The 16,454-nt window shown below is 54.0% G+C and overlaps 1 protein-coding gene across 1 annotated transcript; it reads right to left on the bottom strand.

Moving 5' to 3' along the window:
- Window positions 1-1,043: 1,043 nt before the first annotated feature.
- LOC132320393 (electroneutral sodium bicarbonate exchanger 1-like) lies at window positions 1,044-14,037 on the bottom strand. Its single transcript, XM_059832689.1, has 22 exons — window positions 13,950-14,037; window positions 13,142-13,245; window positions 12,532-12,704; window positions 12,156-12,316; window positions 11,863-12,051; window positions 11,606-11,694; window positions 11,316-11,473; window positions 10,859-10,946; window positions 10,207-10,353; window positions 9,938-10,029; window positions 9,255-9,429; window positions 8,985-9,118; window positions 8,122-8,367; window positions 7,914-8,019; window positions 7,399-7,560; window positions 6,600-6,713; window positions 6,090-6,251; window positions 5,248-5,499; window positions 4,540-4,608; window positions 3,819-3,992; window positions 3,582-3,719; window positions 1,044-1,070 (listed from the first exon to the last, which is right to left on the bottom strand). Exons 2-22 carry the CDS (start codon window positions 13,214-13,216, stop codon window positions 1,044-1,046), a joined length of 2,931 nt encoding a protein of 976 aa, XP_059688672.1. The 5' UTR covers window positions 13,217-13,245; window positions 13,950-14,037.
- Between the last annotated feature and the right edge of the window lie 2,417 nt (window positions 14,038-16,454).

Genomic DNA, 16,454 nt, shown 5'->3' with positions numbered 1-16,454 from the left:
ACGCAGGGACATTGCCATGTCCCCCCCAGGATTTCTCGGCTGTCTCAGCCCAGAGACGGGCTGCACGGGGACGTGGCGGGGCAGAGTCAGGAGGGGGCCATGCTTCGGGCACGGTGCTGAGCCCCACTCCACGCTGGCGGCTGCGTGGCAGGAAAAGCCTTTGGGGACCTTCTGCCGTGAACCTCAACATCAGCTCTCCATCCTGGAGCTGGAGGAGGTTGAGCGAAACCTCGGGGCAGCACCACGCTCCCTCCCAGGAGCAGCAAGCAGGGACCAGGGCGGAGGCACGAACCCACCGCAGCCGAGCAAGACGTCGGGCAAATGATATGGGACGGGATAGTGCATATACCTGATGTCAGGAACAAGCCTGGCCGGGCTTGGCAGACCCCCTGAAACCCAAAATTATTTCTATGGATTTATTACGGCTTTTCTGGAGGATGCTCCACACAGTGAAGTACTTTGCAGAACACAGCCCCTGCCCTGGCCACCTCCTGCAGGGAGGCTGCCAGATGCCACCATGTGCATTAAACCACCTTTTCTCCCCCCATCCTTCCCTCCTGAGCAGATGGCAGTCGTACGAATCCCAAAGCACCCAAAGCTTCGCCTCCAACACCAAGCGGCACTCGGAAGGCACCTTCACCACTCTTAGGGATTTACCCACGCCGGCCACCCTAACAGGGGCCGACCCTGGGATCCCGCTGAGAAGGCAGAGTCCCAGGGAAGGTTTCCCATCCCTCTTTGAGGAGTTCTCGGGTGACAGCTCAAGCTGGCTGCCTCCGGAGAGGGACCCCTACCCCCACTCATGCCCCCCAATTATACCTGTACCACCCAGCACCCCATCCCCAGGTCCAACCCCGAGGCCGAGCCCTTAATTCTCCCAGAGGGACATCACCTTCCCTTGGCTTCCAGCTCCGGCCTGGGGCTCTTCCCCAGCCTCTCCCTCCACTTACTCCAAACCCCACCCTCAGCACAGCCCCACACACACTCCCCTCCTCCTTCCTCTGACCTCTCTCTTCCTTAATCCTTTCCTCACCTCCAGCACACTATACAGAGGGAGCCAGACGCACCACCTCCTCCACTGACTTCCCTGGCCAGGCGGGGACACGGTTGGAAAAATACTTTGGAATACCCGGAGCTGCTCAGCTCTTGCGGCCTAAGGCTTCAACTCCTTCAGCTGCTTCCGCCTCCCTTTTCTCGGGAACCGCTCCCGCGGCGCTGCAGGACAGCAGCTGTCCCCTCCGACAGTCACCATGCCACGCTGGCAAAAGTCAACCTACAGCTTGCAAAACCCCATCCCGTAAAAGCCGTCTGATTTTGGCCCTGCTTGGGGATGTACCCCTTTCTTCCTTACAGAGCAATTCTGTAGTTTCTTTTCCCCACCCGTTTGCAAGGAGCAACAACTTGCCCTTGGCATTTGGGGTTGGCTTCATGCACGAACAGGCTCCCGCAGAGGATGGGACAAGCCGATGGCAGGAGGGCTCGTGCACCCGTCCCAGCTGGGCACGAGGCACCAGTTGCAGACGCCGAGAGCCTGGAGCACGTGCTGAGCCCACAGCAAGATGCAGGGCTGCAAGGGGACCTTTTCTTCTGGCTTGTCCTCTCCTCCCAGGCTCCACGGCCAGCCGACTCGACCGCATGTGCCTGAGGTGACACCACAGCCCAACGACCCCCCGCCCCAAAACCTCAAGAGAGCACGAGAGCCATCTCTGCTTCACAGCTTCTTCCTGCATAGCGGCAGGGGAAGGGAGAAGGAAAAGGCATCTTGCCGCTTTCCTCCCGGCTCATCCCACCCTGGGAGAGAAGAGACTTTGCAAGGACAGGGGAGAAGAAAAAACTACAGAGTGCCAGGGAGGTAAAAGGAAGGAAAACAGCACTGAATGATAAAGCGGCAGCAGTCCCTCTACCACTACAAACCCACACCACCACACGCACGTACACACGGGAACTTCACGACACCGAACTCCCATTGACTGGCACGTACACCTCAGTTTGCTGGTCTAGAGATACTGAATGCCTGAAGCACACCAAGGAGAACTGAAAACATCGACATGGCTTTAATGGGAATCCTCCAACTGGAAAACAGCGGTATCTCCCCGTCTCTGCGTTGGCACGTCCCTGAGTCACGTTCTCACTCCTCCCCTTCAAAGCCGAGGCTCCTAAATAGCAAAACTGGGGGGAAAAAAGACAAAAAGAGGGAGAGCACCATCAGTGGAAGACCTGCCGGCTGCTGCTGGTTCAACCCTGTTCGTGGGACCACCCCGGCAGTGACGAGCTGGTTTGCATGCCACGGTCCTCGCTGCCTGTTCCCAGGGACGGGCCGTTTGCTCGGTACTGCCTGCCGAAGCACGGGAAAACTGTAGGCATGCGCCGTCGCTTGCAGAGGAGCACGGTCACGTTCACATGCAATCCTTTACCTCTTTCCTCCCCGGATTCAGACTGTTTCTGTGTTCATAGTGAGAGCCTTCCACACGCTCGTTTTCAACACTTCCTCCGAGATATTAATCTCGCAAGGATCAGTCCTGCAATAAATATTTCACAGAGCAATCCGTGACTACGGGAACTGATGCCACCAAGTGCGTTAGCATCAGCAAGAGGAACAGCGGGGCCCCGAGAATCAAAGCTCAGCATAAGCACGGCAGGTTTTGCTGGATGAGGAGTTTTGCGAGGCAAGCCTGAGAGCTGCAGAGCTACAGCTCCGTGCAAAGGCTCTTGCGGGCGTTTAGCCTTGGAGTGGGCTCCTAAGCCACTGCTGGTACAGATCATGCCTGCAACTCCTCGTTTTTACGTATGAGGATCTCCAGCTACCCTAAAGTCACTGAGGATGCGACTTTTTGGGGTCAGATGGGAGTTGTGCAGCCACTCTGCTTGGAGGCAGAGCCCTGCGATCCCCTCCTGCAGCCCTGCCCGTAGATGTGATTTTCCCACCAAGCTGACTGCTGCTTTCTATGGGACGCTCAAGAAAGATGCAAGTGGAAAAAACTGTGCCAAACACCTTCCAACTAATCTTGCCGGGGGTCCTGGCACTTGGTGGGGCTTTACCTGTCCCTGCTTTGCTTTGGGATATCCAAGTTGCTGGTCTTGCCCAGTTTCAGCAGAACTGAACCGGCAGCAGCAGCAGCTTCCATCATTTTCGGGGACTCCTGACGGAAAAAAGGGACAAATCAAGTTCTCTGTCTTGGATCCAAGTGGAAAAAACCTGAACACCCAGCAAAAACATTGCATGCTGCCCTCTCCTTCTGACTCGTGGCACCTTTAGCTATTAGCGCAGCAGGGTAAAGACCTTTCACTCTGAATTTTTTTGGGGGGGGGGTTAAAAACACTGTTACGAGCCAATCTTTCCATCATCATCATCATCATCTGTTATTATAAATGACTCATTTAAAAAATTATACCTCTATTCAAGTGTTAAGCTCACTGCTCATTCAGGGAAAAAAAAGGTTAAGATGTGGGATCCAGGCTATTAGGATCTGTTTCTTTTGAGTTCTGATCTTGCCCCAACATGTAAAGACAAGCTGTGCTAGAAACAGGCAATCTCACAGCCCGAGGGAGATGTCCAGCCCCGAGCGCCCAGCAAGCGTTACCTCTTCTTCATTGGCTTCGTTTTTGGCACCGTCCAACTTCTTCTTCTTGCTCTCTGGCATAAGGTCATCCAGGAAGCTGAGCTCTCGCTTTGAGAAGCAGAAATCCATGGCTTTCCGGACAAATACAAGAGCCAAAACCTGCACGAAATAGAGGGAAGATGCGGTGAGGCCAGAGGTGGTGCTACATCTCACTCCAACGCGGCAAACATCCCTGTGCCGAGCGGCACCGCCTCTTACCATCATGGGAAAGACGATGGCGGCACGGGACACCTTGATGGCCCAGAGCAGGACGAGGCAGATCAGCTGGATCACGGTGAAGAAGTGCACCTTTCGCAAGGGGACGTGCCGCAGGTAGATGAAATCCGGCTGGTGTTTCGCCGGCATCCAAAACAGCTTCAAGCGATCGAAGAACTGCAAAGTCAAAGTGGAAAAGTTGCCACCTTGGGACTGCGGAAAGCTTCTGGCCCTCTTGAGACGTGGAGGGAGTTTTCAGGATCTCGCTCGCCATGAGAAACCGTGGATCCCACTATGCTCCTCCTGGGAGCAGCACCCATTTTCCCTTCGCTCCAGCTAGAAACCAGCTTGCCCGTGAGAGCTGCCCACCCACGTGCAATTATGCCACGTTATTCTATGATTAGCTTGTCTTGGCCCACTGAATCCCCCAGCAAGGATTTCCACCAGTGGTAGAAATTGCCTTCCCTGTGCACTCAACTCCCCCATTTTCACCTAACCAAACACTGGCCTGCCCTAACCTGTGTTTAAACAGGGAGCGCTCAACTTGCCCAGTCCTCCCAGCCCTATAGACCTCCTGTGCCTCCTCCAATCTTTTTCGTACACAAAATATTTTCATTGCTTGCTTTCCGAGAGGTTTTTTTCCCATGCCGCTGCTTTTTTCCTGCTTCTACGGAGATGAAATACCAGGCAGCGGACATGCTGCACGCTGTAAAAAAGTCCGTACCTGAATTTCTCCGAGCGACGACACGCCCATGTAGAGAAAGACGCCGTAAAGCACAGGCATTGGTATAAACTGAAAGAAAGAATGCAATCATTTATTTTTTTAAATTGCATTTTCAGTAGTACCACTCTCTTCTACAGGCACTGCCTCAAATTGCCTACAGCTTTCCAGTTTCCACAGGGTTAGAGACGTGTCGGATTTTAACCAGCAGAGCTTTTGTGCCTGCGAGTGAGCTAACGCTCTGCTTTAGGCTGACCGTTGGAGTTATCTTTCATCAGCAGAATCCTATCTTCCAGAAAGGTTGGAGGAAAACAGGCGACCATGCTACCATATGCCACGTTCTGTGACGGTAGAAAAACCTTTCTCCTTATTCTTGTAGCAACAAGCAAAAGCGACGTGCCTCCTTTTAGCCTAGCGAGGAGATTATCTTGTGGGAGGAACACGCAAGGAAGCCCATGGAGATGATTTCAGTGTGTTTAGCTACTGGAACGGCTGTGCTGAGGCATTTGGGGGAGCAAATTGCCATCGATAACGTGCTGAACGGCTGGAAAGCGTAAGCGAGGAGGCTGCTTCCCACTGTGGGTCAAGCCCCAAGGTTTGGGATCACCTCCTCCTCCACTCCACAGCTGCTCGGGCCTGGAGAGAGGGGACTGGTTTTGGGTAACCTCCAAAAAGCTCGTGGCTGTTGGGTGTTTTGCATTTTCCTCTTACCTTTAACACAGAAGTGAAGAAGACAGAGCAGCCCATGAGCACAAAGATCATGGAGCCAGTGACTCTCTGCTCTCGTATCCCCAGAAACTTGGGTTGTTCTCCTGGAGCTGCGCACTCAGACTCGACTTTGAGGCTATTCACGTGGGTGATGGACAGGACGGTGGCAGCCACAAACCAGGGCAGCCCCATCACGGAGCACACCCCGAGCATCACGGCCACCATGAAAAGGTCCAGGTGGTACCCACATCCTTTCTGCGGGAAGCAAAACAAGGAGATGAGCGTCCCACAGCACAAGAGCAAGGACAACGTCGCAAGTCAGGCTCAAACCCCGCTAGAGCGCAAGTCAACTTCTTGAGAATTTAAAACACGCCTCGGAAACAAATAAGGAGGTATCTGCTCTTTGTGCAAGCCCCTTGCATGAAAAGGTGGCAGGAGTTCAGACAAAGTGGATTTGGTTGTGCGATAGCTACTTCTCAAAAGAAAAAAAGAGACCGGGTTTTTTCCTTTATAAAGAAATTTCCACCACTTGCAAGTAGGATGTGACTCTGAGTTATCCCTGGCAGCGCGTCAACACAATTCGATCCCCCATCCACTGGTGACATTTTAAAACAAAACCACGCTTCTCTATTGCTCCAAGATTAATTTGCTCCTCTGAAAGGCTGCTCATCTGAACTCCCTGTCGTTTGCTCCCTGTGTCATCATTAATGCAGGAGAGCATCCTGCCACGCAGCCTGACGTTTTCCCAAACCAATGCCTTCCCAAAGCATTTGGAATAGGAGCTTCTCCCCGTGCCTGCAGCCCGGAGTGGGTTGGGGATGGGCTCATCTCTTGCAGCCCCTTACCTTCAGCCTGTGCTCCTTCCTGTTCACAATAACAGCAGTGATCTGCTGGTCCATGAAGATCAAGATGGTGCAGAGCAGAGCTGGGATGAGCGCAGCCAACACCGTCCACCAAGGGTTGGGTCCTACGGGGCTGATGAACCACCCGCGGTCGTCTCTGGTAGGCTGCAACAAAGCACACACATCAGCATCATATCCCAGCCCAGCCACCTCACTGGCTTTGCTTTTCCCCTCCATTCCCATGTCAGAGCACCTCCCAGCCCTGGCTTCACGTCACCCTGGGGTTCAGCACTGCCGCTGCCCTCTTTGCAAGCACCTACAGATACTTCTCCTGGAGGTATCTAGTTTTGGGGCTGTCTTCTCCTTTCCCGAAGGAAACAATGCGCTTGGAGGCAGAAGAGGAGATGGTCGCACCACCAGCATCTCCTCCGGACTCAGCCCTGTCCTGCCCCGGCATCACCTTGTGGCATCCCCAAGGGCTGAAACCAGCTCCCTGCCAAAACACCCCGTTACCTTGAACATATGGGGGACGTGGAGCTTCGGTGATGGGATCCCAATCATGAAGTCCATGAGCACCATGACGACGATGGTGAGGAAAACAGCAAAGTCGCTTACTGTGGACCGTACCTGGGGCAAGAAACCAGAGCTGAAGGGGGCGTCGCAAAGGGGGCCACAACATGACATGGAAAAGTGAGGGACGTCAACGCCATTAAGACCGGTTAACAAAACCCCTCCATGCTGAGGACATGCAGCCAAATCCCTTGGTTAGATACCGTTGCTGTGTTTGTGCCTGTGAGATCTGGTGCCAGGCAATACAAAATGTTTAATTAGGTGGAAAAGGGTTGTCTTAGTTGAAACCTTAAAAAAAAAAATAAAATTACAAAAGAAGGAAGCAGATGTCTGCCACGACAGCCACGCTCACAGCTAAAACGGGAATAAGGCACTGAGGCATCATTTGTTCCTCAAAAGGAAGAAATAGTGTCGTTTGCTATGGCAGCTCCTCAGCTGAATCAGCCTTCCCCTTGAGCACATAATGCACAGAAGGTGAAAAAAAGTAACTGTGGAAGACCTGATTTCCCACTGCCTGAGCAAGAGATGGCTCCAGGACAGGTCGCCAGGCAGGTGGGAAATGCTACGATCCTTTTGCGCTCATGGAAATGAGTGAGGGACGTCCACGCTGATGGAGAGCTTGGCCTTCAAGGTCAACGTTTCCCAGCTCGACCGAGTGGTGGCAAATACTGCTTAGTGCTCCAGGAAAGCCATTTTGGGAAATGAGCGTGGAGACTGCTGCTGGCCACCGTCTTCTACCTACTCTGGTTGGGAAGTATCGGCTGGTCTTAAACTTCTTCAGTAAGCTCGACAGCACAAAGGTGGAGAAGAAGAGGATGCAGCACCAGAAGAGGACGTCAGGCGTGTAGGGGCCATTGGGTCCACAGGCAGGTCCTTGAAACTCTCCATGCAAATACCGACATTCCTGGAGAAACAGAGCATCAGGACACAAAGGCAGTGCACGTGCGGCAAGGAAACCTTGCATAACGAGGGGGTTATTTCTGCTGCCGGTCAGAAATATTGTCCTGCCACCGCGTTGAGGAGGCGGACAGTTATTACCCACGATGTTGGGCACAAGGTGGACTGGACAAGGTGGACGCTTCTTCCCAGGACCAATCAGGTTAAAACCACCCATTAGATGTAAGCAATGACTTTTCAGAGCAGCACTAGCACAGCTGGAAGCCCATCACCACCTGAAGGGCTCCGACTTGCGCACCACGCGAATGCCCCTGGGCCCCGTGGCCGCGGCACGAGGAAGCAGTGGCTCGGGGCACTTACGGTCACCGTGAGGTTTTCCCAGGCGATGCCAGACACGTTGATCTTGTTGCTCTCCCAGAAACGCAGGGTTTCATTGCTGGGATGCGTCGGTGCCTCACACTTACAGCTGGGAGGAGAGAAGCCAAGACACGGGTAAGGGAGAGGCGATGCAGGTGCAGCCCTGAGCTCCTGCCAAGGGGCAGGGGCGTTTTAGGAGGAAAAAACCCACTAGTCGATGGTGAGGAAGTCGAGCTGGCTGTGCATGTGCACAGGGTAGGTCTCCCGCAGGTGACTCAGCTTCTCTAGAGCCTCGTAGATGAAGATGAGGCAGATGAGGGAGGCGAAGGCTTCTTCGGTGAAGCGGGTGATGTAGCACACCAAAGAGCTGGCGTCGGTGGCCACCAGCACGATGCAGAAGAAGGCGGTCCACAGCCCGATGCATGCCCGCAGAGAGAGATAGGAGAGCGTGTACTCCCTGGGAAACCAAAATAAAACCAAGGGTGGAAAGGCCAGCAAGAGGCTCCAAGTTGGGGCTTAATGATAAATTTAAATTGCAATAAGGGTGGTTCATCTCACATCGAAGTCATCACAGCAGAAGGACTGTCATGGAAAATACCCATTTCACATGAAAAACTCCTACTTTTTCAATGAAATCATCCAAACTCACAACATTTCAGCAGTAGACTATTTGGCTACCTGAGCAAACTGTATTTCCACTTCCAGCAACAATCAGGCTAAGAAGTGCCTTGTTTTGTACTCAGAGGGAAGCAAATCTTCCCCCATTCCCAAACCAGAGTGATTTGTCTCCTCTTCCTTGTGCAGCCCATCTTGGGCATCCACATCCTTGTGGTTTCTCCTCCTCCAGCTGCTTCGCTTTAAGCCTAAAACCCCCAAATGACCCCATCCATCCTTCAGAGAGCCAGGGCTCTCGCACCATCGCATACTAAAGCAGCAGCGTGCAGCATCTGTGACACACAAGACAACTTCAATCGAACAACTGCCGCTGAGAGAAATGAAAGACAAACATCTTTTCTCCATCCCCGCTGCCTTCTGAAGGCTCTCACAGCACCCGGCCGCAGCAACCAGCCTTACTTGCAGAATTTGTAGAGGATCTTCTCAAAGACGAGCACGGGTCCGGTGCTGCCGAGGATGGTGAGAGGTTGGCCAGCAAAGAGGGAAAACACCACGCCGGTCATGGAGGCGCCCAGCAGCGACTCCATGGCACTCTGTCCGGGGAAGAGAGGCAGCAGTGAGTACAGAAAGCATTAGGGGGAAAAAAAACCCAGAGCAAACTCACTGCAGCAAGGACTTTTGCATGAGTTTTATCCTCCCCCGTGCCACCCAACAGAGAGAGCTGCTCACTATGTGGCCATCGGTCGCCTCCCCCAGCAGTCCCCCGAAGGTGATGACAGGGGACATGCAGGCACAGTAGAGGAAGAGGAAGGACGCCAGACACTGCAGCCTCAGACCATCCCGAAAGTCGCTCCAGAACCACGGGGCTTTTCGCTTCACATCCAGGATCAAACCTCCAAAGAGCCTGGAAGAAGGACAAAATAGAGACTGTTCTCCTGCAAGACCACATGGACTTTTCTTGGCTGCAGAAGGGCAATCACAAGCATGGAGTAATTTTCAGTGCTGAAAAGAAGCCGTCTCCTTCTCCCTTTTTACACCCACTAGAAGCTGAGGCACGCCAAAATGCCCTCCAACAACAAAAATAAAAAGAAGAAAAAAGAAAAAACAAGACCTAACCTGAGAGCCCATCCCCTCTTACTGCAACACTCCCTTGCTCTGAGAAGCAGCAGAGCTCTACCTGGAGGTATTTGCACATCTGCTTCCACCCCAAATCAAGAAAACCTGTGTGCAATGATGCTGTGGCTGAGCCCAGCTGCCCACATCTCCCACCTGCCCAGCCCAGGGACCCAGCTGGGCATGTGGAGCCCCTTCACTGAACCAAAAAACCCCAAAAACCTGCTCAAAGGCAAGGTGCATGCTCAGATTTGGGAGGCAAGCAGAAAAAAACCACCCCAAACTATCAAAGCTTGCACCTTCCCGTCCGCTCCAGTTCAGGACCGCTGTGCTTCTCCGGCTCACTGTCAGAAGCACTGTCATCGAGAGCTCCTGGCATCTTCCTTTTTTCCTGTTCAAATGGAAATAAGAAAGACAGCTATTTGTAACCACTGGCTTGTTTTGCTTCTGGTCTGGCCATGTGACTGTGTCAAATAGGGACCTTGTGAATCTGGAGCCCTGAACAGCATCCCCAGCTGCCTGCCGTCCTGCCCGTCCCCCTCGCACCTCCCTCCACCGCAGCACCCACCTGCGAAGGGACGTTTTTCGGGGGCTCGATTCGGATCGATGGATCCCACTCTCCAGGCGGCAAGACCGTGACCTGATCCAGAAACTCATCGATGCCGGCCACGAGGTCAGCCCGGTTCTTGGCTTTATAGGCGACGTCATGGAAAACCTGCCCGTAGGAGACAACCTGCTCAGAGGACAACCCATCTCGCATGCCCTAAGTAGTGCAATAAGCACTTGGCTAAACGCAAGATAATTCCCCCCAAATTTCCTGCTGGCAATGGCAGGAAGTATTCCCCCAAAAGGAAAAATCTGTCCATCGTGTTCCTTGTAATCCTCTCCTCCACGAGGCCCCCCATCCCCCATGGCACACCGCAGCCTGTTGCTTAAAGAGGACAAGTTTTACTGGCCCTGGCAATGCCACCACTGGGGACAGCGTGCTGGGGACCCCGGGGAGAAGGACGAGGTGCAGGATGCACCCCGGGTGGGATTTCAGCCTCCAGGATGTGGGGGGATGCAAACGTGCGTGTTTGTTTTGGGGTGCGAACGAAGGGTGGGCTATTTGGAGAGCTGCCGGCAGCGGGGACAGCAAACGCTCTTCCTCACTACTACAGAGACAGGGAGAGGTGAAGAAAGCCAAAAATGACCCAGAGATATCCCTTCTCACGTCGCACCTCATCCGTCATGATAGTAGCCATGGACCTGCCGATCTCATGGTACTGATGGGCTTTTCCTTCTGGTCCAAGCAAAACAAACAGGAACCTGGGCGAGACAAACAAAAGGAGAGAGACGAACGTGTCATGGCTCAAAGAGCACCCAAGGAAATCCCTGGCAGCTCCCAGCCCAGAGCACGGCTCGAGAGGGGACACGGAGGCTCACCGACTCCGGTGATGAATTGGAAATTCATCAAAACCCATCGCAAATTTCATTTTGGGGCCAACTCTCATTCACGTTGGCCAATGGGTTTAAAAGCTACAGCAGGGAAGGGGGAAATGAAGGCAAGGAGACGTGGCTGGCAGAAACATGCTGGCTCCCGCTGGCCTTGTTCCCTTGGGATGCCAAACTGATGCATGCCATCTGATGTTTTGTTGGGGGGGTTTGAAATAAAAACTTTGTGCTTCTCGTTCAGACCTTGTTGGGATGGGAACTTCCGTCATGCCCGAGAGGAGGACAGCCGGGGTCAGGCGGACAAATGCCACGATGGGCTGGCGAAGGAAATCCAGCTCTCCTACGAGCACGTTGGACGCTTCAGCCCCGCTGGGAATTTTCTTCATGAAGTGCAGCTCCGCCTGGGCACAACAAGCCATTTTCAGGCAATTACCCCAAAAGCAAAGCCCACAGCACCCTGCAGCTCCCTCTGCAGCCAAGGTTGCAACAGCAAATTCGGCCCTGAAGGCCTAAGAAAGCTATGAGTGTCTCACCTTGCTTAAATCCGTTGTGCTGGTCTCATGGTTCACCCCATTTTTAGCTTCCACAGTGGTGGGAGAAGGATGAGGGGTAAGTGTTTGAGCTGGTAGAAAAAAGAAAGTCACTCAGAAAGACGGACAAGGAGCAATTGGGATGCTTCTCCTTTGCTAGGACAAACCTAATGGGGCCAAAGCCCTGCAGAAACCCTCATCTGCTGCCAAAGCCCTGCAGAAACCTTCACCGGGTGCCAAAGCCCTGCAGGAACCCTCACCTGGCTTGTCGAGGAGGTGCAGGTCCGACCGCTTCTTGCTCACATCAGTAAACGAGCGGACGATGGGGAGCAGGCTGTTTCTTTTCTTCTCGTTCTGATGGTGGTGCTTCTTCAAAAGAACTTCTCCAATTTTTGCCCGCGTGCGCTCGTCAAACTCCGTGAGCTGTTCTTGCTGGCCCACGATCAGATCTGGGCATGGCACAGGAAAATGAGGCAGGGTTTGATCTAGGAAGGAAGGGCACAGCGGCGAGCCAAGCTCGGCCGTTCCCGGAGGGACGCGGCACCCACAGTACCTGCGATCTCTTCGATGCTGTTGGCACTAATGTCCAGCAGCACCGTGCCATTGATGATGCAGCTCCTCAGCTCAAAGAGGCTGTGCAAGGACAGCGTGGCCACATAGGGCTTGCTCCAGCGCTCGCCGCCGTCTTCCACGTCCTCCTCAAACTTCAGCCACCTGCGGACATCAGGTGTGGTCAGCCCCATTGCAAGGAAACAGCCCCAGCTCTCCAACCCCTTTAACAGAGCTACAGGTAGCAAGGGGAGACGGCTCCTCCCATCGGCACCTGCAGCTGCAAAAGCTTCGCGTCCTGAGGAGTGGAAAACAGAGCCCGCGGGCTCTGCCGGCGCACAGGAACTCCTCTCCCACCGCAGCCAGCAGCAGGGATTTACCTTGCCGTTTCCTTCCACTCGGCATCTTCGCCCTCTTTCACGCAGATCTCATCCAGCTCGGTGAACAAGGCGTGAGGGACATGCTGCTCGTCCTCCTTGGTCCTGAGGATGAACTGCACCCGCTGGGACGGGGTGCCTGGGGGCAGAACACAGAGACCCGTCCCGTTACCACGCTCGAATATGGCCCATCACGCTCACTTGCAAAGCGGGCATCAGATCGGCACCAGTTCAGCCACAAATATTGGGCCGGCCCCTCTCCCCTGGCTCTGTTGGGGCTTGCACAGAGCCACGGAGAAGGAGAAGCATCTATTCCACCCCTGCACAAGGATGGGCAGCTTTCCTTACCCACATTTCCATTTTTAAAGCAGGCATCCCGCTAAGGAAGATGAGCCTAAATCCATTATACATTTAACTACCTCAAAAAAAAAAAGATGAAAGTTTTGAAAAAGAGGGTCTTGTTAAATAATGCCACTTTCCCTCGGAAGAACAGCAAGTCACTCAAACTAGCCACATGGACCTGCTTGCAGAAGACCCCAGTGCCCATGTAGCCCCAAGGAGTTTAATGAACGTGGTGGCGGGACTTACAGTGGTAGCCCTGCTCCGTCGGGGCACAGTCCTCCTCCTGTTCCCGATGCTTCTGCTTGTGGGGTCGGTGATGCCGGTGGCATTGCCCCACCGGCGGCATCTGCACGCCGGCGTACAGGGTCCGGTGGCCTGCAAAAAAGCAGCATTTGCATCGCTCACGATATTGGGGAGATGGATGACACAGATGCCACGGTTAAATCAGTGCAGCCATCCCAGGAGGAAACACCAATTTTGTTTTCACTGGATCCCTGAATGTCACAGACCTCTCCTTTTTTCCAAGCCTGTTTTACTCGAATTTTGCAACAACAGTGCAACAACAAGTGATGGCTCCCCCAAAAGTGCCCTGAAAGCATCCAACCTCTTCTCAAATTCCAGCTTGGGCTGGCCAACACTCAGCCTTGCTCATTAAGCAGTGACAGAAGGGAATTCTTTTTAAAATCCTTGTATGGCACAAGGCGACAAGAGAAGATCCAATCAGTCCCATGATAAGGAACTCCAGAAGAAAAGAAGAAAAGCACAGCCTCGCGCCTGCAGCTGTCCAATTATTCTCCAGACCTCTCCAAGCCAGGAGCAGCCTCTGCGAGTAAACAAGCCGTGAATTATCCAGCCCCATGGCTAAAGCTCACACCGTGACCTCCGCGGGGGCTTTTTCCCTCTGTTGAAAAGCCGTAATATTAAAACACGTGAAAATAACTGTGCTGCTTTATTAAGAAGCATGGCACGTTTTGCTGCACATGATGTCACACCGAGTGAGGGACATTGTAGGGACTTTGTGCAACGGGAAAAGGCGCCGGGCTGGTGGCCCCTCTACCAGCATCTCAGCAGAGACTCACCTTCCAACTCCTCCTTCTCATAGTGAATCTTGGCACTGTTGCTCCTTCTCCCCTGGTCAATCAGTGCCTCCTCGTCATGCCTCTGTTTAGCAATGAGAAGAAGGTAAAAGTTGGGGCTGGGCGTCTAGAGCTCCCTTGCGTCCTGCCGGCAAGTCTCCTTCTCTCTTAGACACCGTTTTGCCTCCGTGCTGCGACCAGGGACGCTAAACCTGCCCCTGGCAGCCCTCCCCAGTGCAAAGCATCTCCCCCTGCCCATCCTTCTGCCCTCCAGGGAAATGCCAATGGGATTTCGGGGAGAGTTTTCCCCCTGTTTGGGGGATGCTCAGCCCTTCGGCTGTGCTACCTGTAACTCTTCCAGAAGTGTCATTTTGTAAGCCCCGTTCTGGTTCATCCTCACGTCGGTCACCGGTTTGGGGGGATAATTGAACCTCCAGATCAATCAGGGGGCCAGAGTCCCCCGGGACACCTGGACAGCTCTCACCGAGAGGAGCTCAGTGGCACCCAGTGTGCACCAACTCCAGAGACACAACAAGTGACCGTTTATGGCATCACAATCGGTGATGCGTATCCAGGCAGTTATTTAAAGCCACGCACCCCAGGACTCTTCCCGCTTGGAAAACTTAGTGGATGGGGAGAAACCAGCTCTGTTTTGGGCAAAAACTAGCCGGAATAGAGAAAAGGGGTGTAAATGCCGCATCCTGCTGGGCCGAAAGGCATAAGCAGCGTTTGGGTGTATTTAAAAGCACAAGCTGCCAAAATAGGAGTGAGGTGCAAAGCCTTGGGGAAAATACGCCTTACGGGGCAAAATACGCATTAGGAGGAAACATAGGAGGAAACAGGACAAGTGAGCACCTCCGTCTCTGCGGCAAGATGCTCTCAGCGTCCCATGGCCCTTCTGTTGCAGCATCCTCGAAATCGCGGCAAGCCTTGCGCGGAGATGCCACCGAAGGAAAGGGCCCCGCTCAGAACTCACTCGGTCCCGGTTAGGCCACTCAAATGGACTCGGAGCGCTTATTTTGTTGAGGAAATTGCTGGAGGAGTTAAGGGTTTCGTAGAGCTGTGGGGTTGCGGACCTGTGGCCTTGGGATGGGATGGAGCAGGAAGGGGAGAAGCCTCCGGAAAGCAGTTTATCCCATCCCAGCATGGGCACCAGCACTTGCAAACGCTTTGCCTTCCCTCTCCGTCCTTCTCCGCTGCTGACAGGTGCCTGCAAAACATCACATTGTCAAAACTGGGCTGGGCAAGGGGATGCCGAGCTTTGCATCGCTCACTTTGGAGTTTTGGAGCAGCCAGAGTTGTTCCGCTTAGCACTATTTCCTAAGCACAAAGCTCCGGTTGGCTGCTTCGAAGCTGCTTTTGTTGGGAGGCTGAAAGCAGTAATTGCTTGTAAAACTGAAATCGGAAATCACTGGAGCAAAGGAGGAAGGTCCGGCTTTTCGGGGAACGGTTCTCTTTGCAGAAGGTGAGTGCCTTTTCCTCCCTTCTGTACTACCAATCTCTGAAGAAATCAAACCAGAGTAATGAGTGCTTGCTGACAGGCACCCAGCAGTCTGGTTTTCAGCAAATAAAGGGTGACGATTGGGCAGCCTCACTATTACAATGTGCCTCGTTCTTCTGTATTTGTCCAGACGAGCTCCCTTCTGGCTCTCTACCAGCCCACGCAGGGACATTGCCATGTCCCCCCCAGGATTTCTCGGCTGTCTCAGCCCAGAGACGGGCTGCACGGGGACGTGGCGGGGCAGAGTCAGGAGGGGGCCATGCTTCGGGCACGGTGCTGAGCCCCACTCCACGCTGGCGGCTGCGTGGCAGGAAAAGCCTTTGGGGACCTTCTGCCGTGAACCTCAACATCAGCTCTCCATCCTGGAGCTGGAGGAGGTTGAGCGAAACCTCGGGGCAGCACCACGCTCCCTCCCAGGAGCAGCAAGCAGGGACCAGGGCGGAGGCACGAACCCACCGCAGCCGAGCAAGACGTCGGGCAAATGATATGGGACGGGATAGTGCATATACCTGATGTCAGGAACAAGCCTGGCCGGGATTGGCAGACCCCCTGAAACCCAAAATTATTTCTATGGATTTATTACGGCTTTTCGGGAGGATGCTCCACACAGTGAAGTACTTTGCAGGACACAGCCCCTGCCCTGGCCACCTCCTGCAGGGAGGCTGCCAGATGCCACCATGTGCATTAAACCACCTTTTCTCCCCCCATCCTTCCCTCCTGAGCAGATGGCAGTCGTACGAATCCCAAAGCACCCAAAGCTTCGCCTCCAACACCAAGCGGCACTCGGAAGGCACCTTCACCACTCTTAGGGATTTACCCACGCCGGCCACCCTAACAGGGGCCGACCCTGGGATCCCGCTGAGAAGGCAGAGTCCCAGGGAAGGCTTCCCATCCCTCTTTGAGGAGTTCTCGGGTGACAGCTCGAGCTGGCTGCCTCCGGAGAGGGACCCCTACCCCCACTCATGCCCCCCAATTATACCTGTACCACCCAGCACCCCATCCCCAGG

Source organism: Gavia stellata, chromosome 35 (genome assembly GCF_030936135.1).
Source record: "Gavia stellata isolate bGavSte3 chromosome 35, bGavSte3.hap2, whole genome shotgun sequence".
Taxonomy (NCBI): domain Eukaryota; kingdom Metazoa; phylum Chordata; class Aves; order Gaviiformes; family Gaviidae; genus Gavia; species Gavia stellata.
The sequence above is the reverse complement of the archived record's forward strand: the minus strand, read 5'-3'. Positions and strand labels throughout refer to the sequence as shown.

What these genes read in the sequence shown, in the direction of transcription:
- LOC132320393 (XM_059832689.1), bottom strand. Translation starts at nt 13,216, where the DNA reads ATGCCGCCGGTGGGGCAATGCCACCGGCATCACCGACCCCACAAGCAG. An exon ending in GAACTGGAGCGGACGGGAAG is followed by an intron (nt 9,430 to 9,937) that starts GTGCAAGCTTTG and finishes TCCTTCTTCCAG; the next exon opens with GCTCTTTGGAGGTTTGATCC. An exon ending in GACTTCCTCACCATCGACTA is followed by an intron (nt 8,020 to 8,121) that starts GTGGGTTTTTTC and finishes CTCTCCTCCCAG; the next exon opens with CTGTAAGTGTGAGGCACCGA.